General features: G+C 38.4%; 1 protein-coding gene across 1 annotated transcript in view; it reads right to left on the reverse strand.

Moving 5' to 3' along the window:
* Positions 1 to 7,503, reverse strand: part of LOC106537017 (synaptic vesicle glycoprotein 2C) — a gene marked incomplete at its 5' end in the record, with an annotated part of 25,986 nt that overhangs the window by 6,763 nt on the left and 11,720 nt on the right. The window contains 1 exon segment of the mRNA XM_014034381.1: positions 544 to 708. Coding sequence (XP_013889835.1) covers positions 544 to 708 — 165 coding nt within the window.

The raw sequence follows: 7,503 nt of genomic DNA on the forward strand, positions 1-7,503 counted from the left end.
AACAGAGCCCGACAGAGGAGGGAGGGGCGGGGAGGCTGTTGCAGTGCAGCGCTGCTGTCCTGCGTCTGACCTCAAAGTGCACAAGCAACCAACTTCAGCGTTGGCTGCGATTTTGAAGCTGAAATCGCGTTCGGTGTGAACGCGGCATTATCCAGGTTTTTGCTGCTTTTAGCTATTTGCTAGCCTTGTTATTTTTAGCTAACCCTTTGGTTGAAGTTCTTAACTATTTAGAATTTTAACTTGAGTTTTATTTTTTTTCAAGTATTCAATAAGCCTTTTGTTTTGTTTAGCTAGCTTTTTTTTTTTACTACATTAAACGTCTAGCTGGCTTTTTCTTACTTTTGGCTTTAAACTAGTATTTAGCTCATTTTAGTATTTAGGTACTGTTTTGCCCCATTAGTTTTTAGCTAAGCTTCTTTTAGCTTTAACAATGTGGTTTAAGCTTCTTTAGTAAATTTCAACAGTCATTCAGCACCCAGCATCCACACTGCATTTCTTTGCAGAAAATGTTACTTTTGTAGCTGGAAAGTGACTCTGTTTTACCTGTCATTCATAAAGACACCATTTCTGTGGATCTGGTTCTCCAGTGTGAAATTGAAGGTGAAGTCTTCGATGCGCTCATTGTTGTGAATCTTCACTCTAGAGGCATATTCATCAGCCTGAAGGTGCTTGATGACATCTGGGAACCACACCGACAGTCCGTAATACCTAAAATAAATAAATAAATAAATAAATAAATAAATAAATAAATAAACAAACACTTTCTGTTGTAAAATGTTTCATTTGAACAGAAATGCTTTTCCAGCTTGCTCTTTTATGAATTTAAAGACACCAAATTGAATAGCGAATTCAAACAGAATTGCATTCTTCACCATTTTGCTGCTGTACAGTGCTCTTTGCTCTTTCATGTCTGGAAATATAGGATTTTCAGATTTTTTTTCATTCTGGTAAAAAGAGGATGCATGAAGAAACATTAAGATCATTTTGCTTTTTAAGGAGTAAGTAGGAAGGGTGATATTTATTTTCCTCACTTTGTTGCACTTTTTCGCTCTCATAAATTTTGGTGCACCAGGAGCCTCATGTATAAATGGTGCGTACGCATAGAAAAGTTGTGTGCGCCAGGTTATATGTCCACGTTGGAATGTATTAAAACCAACGTTGTGTGAAAGTGTGCGTAAATATACACACACTTTTCACCTGCTGTGAGAATTTGCGGCAGACACGCAAAGTTTTTCAGTCGACAGTTTTAACTCACAAAGTCATGAATCTGACCTGAATCCACAGAAATATGACTCTGTTGTGTTTTCTGGATGTAAGGAGCGTCTGAACACGGTGTTAGGTTTTTATTTTAGTTTGAGTTTTTATTGTTTAAACTCGAACGATCATGAAACTGAACCCCGGGACTGAAAATCATTTAACCTCAGACAAGAAAATAGATCAGTCTAAAACTGATCAAAGAACCTCAGTCCAGTCTGTGAACTGTAAACTGTTTATATTTCCGTCACATAGTTGGAAACATGCAGAGCGCAGGCCTGCGGAGCGCACACACAGCTGAGGAGAATAAAATGTGTGAATTATCTAAGAAACATTTTAATTCTAAATGAGAAAAAATTTTGTCAACTCAGCAGATTAATTCACAGCTCAGCTGTGATGATTCCTCAGCTCCACAAGATGCAATAGATTGCTGCGTAAAGTTGTGTGTTTGGATCAATGTCAGCTGTTCCCAGTCCCACACCGCGGCAGAAACTCGCAACGCTGCGAGTCACTTTCTTCACATCAACTATTTAATAAATGTTTTTCTAAGTTCTACCAAACTCATCAGTTCCTCTGTGTTTACAGTCATTTATTAAAGATGTGTAAAGGTAGAAATGTCTGTCAGCCTCATGTGCTGCTGAAAATAACAGCACATGCGTGCACACACAACACACGCACACACCTTTGCGTGTGACAAACACATTTTTACACTACACTACTTATTTAGACAGTTTTCTCACTCATTCTCCATTTAATATATAATTTTCCTGCATCTAAAAATCATTTCTGATCCCACAGAGAGGACAATCTGAGGAGAATCTCACACGCTGGACACATTTATATCTATTTTACAGATTTAAATGGAGGCGTGTCAGGGGAGGAGTCTCAGGTGTCTCAGTTCCACGTTCATTGGGATGTATAAAGGAAAGGTGCACAGGAACCTGCATGCACAGTTTTATACATCTGAATTTTTTGGTGCGGTGCACTTCTCTAAAATTGTCCGTACGCCAACCTTTAATGTGAAAGCTGTGCAATCCTTTATGCATGAGGCACCCGGAGCCTATTGCATGAATCTAGCATAATGGATGAACCAGGAGTTTGGTGTAAACCTGAATTAATTAAGCCTTGAATAAGTTGCATGGGAGAGGAAGCACTTATGTTTCTGTGGTAACAAGTGCTCTGAAACTAACCCTGGGGTGGGATTTATAAAACTTGCGTACGCACAAATCGAGCCCAGAAACCTGCGTACGCCACTTTTCATGTGAAGGTTGTGATTTATAAAATCCAAACTTGACATGAAAATGTGCGGTGCCTCACTCCAGCTCTGACCCATGTGTACGCTCATTTTGGAGACGTGAAACTGCGACACAGATGGTGAAGAGAGGAATTAGAGCCACACTGTGTAATGATCACTGCCAGATATTTAATTTACCTTCAGAATCAAACTTAGATTTTTATTCAACTTATCATCAGCTTTATTAACAGTAATATTTATGCTTCTGCTGCTGCTGAGCCAGAAGGAGCTTTGAAATAAAAGAAAACTGAAATCTTAAATAAAAGTTCACACATCTCCATCCATCTCCTTCCTCCTCAGACGAACCTGACCCACAGACCCCTCCCTGAAAAGGCACAATTCAACAGCACAACAGCAAAAAGTCACGCTTTGGGTACTCGCAGGGTGCCCCTTGTCAGTGTGGATGTTATAAAAAGTTCACGTTTTAAAAACCGTATTTGTCACGCGCATGGCTGTGGGGATGTGTGTGCGTGTGTGTGTGTCTACCGTGGATAACAGAACAGGTGGGAGGGGGGGTGGAGGAGTGGTGAACTTATCTGAAGACAGAGGTCTATCAGGTCTTAAAACTCCAAGACCACATGGGCAGCTGAGGTATCTGTGAGCCAAACAAGCTGCAGTCCTACCTGTTGCTGAGGAAAAGGCTCTGTTGCAGAACTTGTTTGGTAAGGCCTTGGCTAGAGACTGTAAACATGCTCAAAGGTAGTTCTGGCAAACTCTTAAGAAAACTGAGGAATGGAGAGCAGCACTTTACTAACACCATGGGAAGTGAAAGTGGGGTGCTGTTGACTTCAACCAATAAAGTCATTGGGCAGTGTAAGGCAGGGATTCTCAGTCCTGGTCTTCAAGAACCCCTATCATATCCCTATGCTTGTTTTCCTGCTCTTCAGTAAGTCTTTATTATTCCATTTTTTTATTTGACCTTTATTCATACAGGTAGTCTCATTAAGATCCAGAATCTCATTTCCAAGAGAGACCTGTTATAAAACAAAAATTACAAACACACAAGTGGTTACACAAAAACAAGCAATAAAAAATGGACTCAAATGAATAAGCTAATAAAACATGAGCTAAAAACAAGAGTTTCATAAGAAGATTTCTCTTTTTGTCTTAGAAGAAATTTGAATTGTCCCAAGGGAATCAAAGTACGTAATTTCAGATCCTGCTGTAGAGCATTCCATGTTGACAGAGCAGATTAAGAGAATGCCTTTTTCCAAGTTCTGACCGTGTTAATGGAACATTGAAGGAGAGCAAGTCCTGAGAGCGTAGCCTGTGACCGGACTGTCTAAGTGAAAGATATGAGGACACGTAAGGCGGGAACAATCCCATAATATTTTTACAGATAAAAATGTACCAATGCCTATGAATTCTTAATGATGGCCAGCATACCTGAGAATATACAGTAAAGTGCAGTGTTGAGAGAAATATTTACAGTATACCCTGTTAACCTTAATGCATCATATAGACAGCATCCAACATGTGTAGGCAGGTGACAGGTGTATTCATATAAACAATGTCACAGTGGTCCAACAGGGGCAGAAAGGTCATTAAAACAAGATGCTTCCTAGCACTGAAAGAAAAACATGATCTATTTCTAAAGAAAAAGCCTGGTTTTATCTTTAACTTATTAAAAACATTTTCAATATGCAAATTAAATGAAAGTTTTATATATTTTATTGGCATACCGGTCAATGTTGTAATGTGGGGCAGAATTTGTGGAACTTTCTTCTTATTGACAAACAGCATGACCTTTGTCTTTACAGCATTTAGGACTAGTTTGAGCTGAAGCAAGTCCATTTTAATAATGTCAAATGCAGGTTGAAGACGTCCGAGCATAGCAGTTACAGATTTAGCATTGGAATAAACTACAGTGTCATCAGCATAAAAACGTGCACATGCATCAGTAATTTTATCCCCGACACTGTTTACATAAATTGAAAACAGAGTAGGACCCAAAACTGAACCCTGTGGTACACCTTTTGTGATATTTAAATAATCAGATGACAAACCACTGTGTTGCATTGTACATTGGCTACGATTTAACAGATAATTAGAAAACCAACTTACAGCATTATCTCATAAACCAATATCTGACAGCTTTTGACAAAGAATAGTATGGTCAACTGTATCAAATGCCTTAGACAGGTCAGTAAAAAGAGCAGTACAACAGTGATTAGCATCCAAAGCTTCAATGGTGTCCTTTACAGCCTTTATGGTGGCTGTAACTGTACTGTGCTGTTTCCTAAAACCAGACTGATGCAATGACAGGATAGCTGCCTGCAAATAATCTTTAAGTTGAATATTAACTAGTTTTTCAAAAACCTTGGATAAAATACAAAGTTTTGAAATGGGATGATAATTTTTAACACCAGGATCACCACCTTTTAATAGGGGATGAACAAAAGCAGCCTTCCACATGTCTGGAATGATATTAGTTTGTAAAGAGAGATTAAAAATATGAGAGACTGGTTCAGCCATAAAGTCTGTTGCTAAGCGCAAAAAGTAAGTGGAAAGATTGTCAGGTCCTGCAGATTTTCGAGGATCTAGACTCTTTAGTGCCTTATGAACTTCACTGACGGACATGTATGAAAAGTAAAAAGTGGTTTTGTTTGAGGATTGGTTCACAGAGGAAATTAAAGGTTGAGCAGCAATGACAGCATCAAAAAAGATCCAGAGGCAACAAAGAGTCCATTTAAACAATTTAGCATCTCTGGTTTATTTGATACCACAGAGAAATTTATAGTCAATGACTGGGGAAAATCTGAGCAATGATTGTTTGCCAAAATTTCCTTAAGTAATTAAAAAATTTTGTAGTCTCAGACAAATGATAATTCTGTTTTGCCTTTTTTATGGCAGCAGTACATTTGCTTTGCAATTGACGGAAATGTCGACTTCAGAACCAGATTTCCTAGCAGTTGCCCAAAGTTGATTTCTCCTGTGCAAAAGAGATGCCAATTCAGAGGTGAACCAGGGACTCGCTCGACCTTTAACTCTGAGCTGATGTAATGGAGCATGTTTATCAATAAAGTAATAAAAAGTGTCATAAAAATAGTCCAAGGCAAGATTAACAATATCAAACAAAGAAATATGCCCCAGTTAAAATGGAATAAATTCCTAAAGAAGGCTTGTTCGTTAAAATGCGTCATAGTTCATTTTTTTGGATAAGAATAGGTTTAAAACGAGGGATTTTTATATCTCTAACTGCACCAAAAACACAATGATCACTCGTATCATTCACAAAGACTGCAGTTGTGGGGTATTTATGTGGCATATTGCTGATTAAAAGATCAAGAATTGATGATTTATCTGGATATTTAAAATTAGGGTGAGTAGGACTTCCAATAATTTGAGAAAAATTAAAAGCTAGACAGTGATTTTTAAAATCCTCTGATGCTAATGTGAGCCAGTCCCAATTAAAATCACCTACTAAGATGATTTCTTGAAAATTTAAGTCAGACAGACATTGGGCTAATGATGTAAGAGAATCAGTAGTGGCAGAAGGAGGTCTGTAACTGACAACAATGGTCAACAACTGTCCCCCAGACATGACAACTCTTAAAGCAAGAAGTTCAAACTTCCTAGGAACAGATTTAGAAAAGATCAGGGGTCAGATTTGTAAAGGATTGCTTGGAAATCATACTAAAAGTGAACATACGACCAAAAGGTGAAAATGGCATACGCAAAAAAAATAAATAAATTCAGATTTTTAAAACCATGCGTACGCACGTTTTCGTGCACCTCAGAGTGTGTGCACAATGTCCCGCCTCAGGTTCTACCCTCTACACGCCCACATTCAACCATAAACAGTCAATTAAAAGTACCTCATGAATGTTAAGGTGTATTTAAATCAGTCAGCTGATCAATGTCAAAACAAACGATTGGCCGGTTCAGGCACATGCTCTGTCGTGCGTCTGGAGGATGACAGGAGCTGGCAACTTCTCACGTGAACAGATTGGCTGTAATTGACACAGCTTTTCCCTCATTTTGCAGGTTTACAGATGTTTAGAGTAATCTAATGATTTTTTTCAAAAACTCAGCTTCAAATTCATTTTCTCTCAGAGGGTGATTAAAAACAATAAATAAAATTAAATCAGTCAGATAAATTTAAGTTCACCGCTCTTCTCCCCTGTCACTCCCCCTCCTGCCTGTTATCTGCAGCTGACAGTCTCCTCACGCCCACACCCCACTCCACGCGTGTGAGAAATATGGACATTCGCAAAAGTGAATATTTTATAACACATCCACACTGACAAGGGCGCACGCACCCAATGTGTGGCTATAACCGAGCTTTTTGCTGTCGTGCTCCGCTGAAATGTTTCTTGTCGGGGACGGGTCTGTGAGTCAGGGTCATGAGAAGATGAATGGAGATGTGTTAAGATTTAAGTTTTTTGTTTCAAAGATCTTATGGCTTAGCAGCAGAAGCATGCGTAAATTATTATGTTAAGAAAGCTAAAGTATATCTAAAATCGAAGTCTTATTATGAAGTGAAATTAAATATCTGACAGTGATCATTACACAGTGTGGTTCTGTGTCACAGTTTCAAGTCTCCAAAATGAGCGTACGCATGGGTCAGAGCTGACATGAGGGACCGCACATTTTCACGTCAAGTTTGGATTTTATAAGTCACAAACTTGGCGTGAAAAGTGGTATATGAAAGTTTCTGGGCTCCTTTTTTTGCATACGCAAGCTTTATAAATACGACCCCAGAACTGTAAGACAGAATCTAAAAGATAAAACAACACCAGCTCCTTTTCTTGGGCAGCCTGTTCAATAGATGTTAAACACATTGATGGATAAGTCTTTATCAAGCACAGATTTTGACAGCCAAGTCTCAGAATCAGCAATTACAGGTGCTGGTCATAAAATTAGAATATCATGAAAAAGTAGATTTATTTCAGTAATTCCATTTAAAAAGTGAAACTTGTATATTATATTCATACATTACATACAAACTCATA

The sequence above is a fragment of the Austrofundulus limnaeus genome, unplaced genomic scaffold (assembly GCF_001266775.1).
Source record: "Austrofundulus limnaeus strain Quisiro unplaced genomic scaffold, Austrofundulus_limnaeus-1.0 Scaffold2087, whole genome shotgun sequence".
Taxonomy (NCBI): domain Eukaryota; kingdom Metazoa; phylum Chordata; class Actinopteri; order Cyprinodontiformes; family Rivulidae; genus Austrofundulus; species Austrofundulus limnaeus.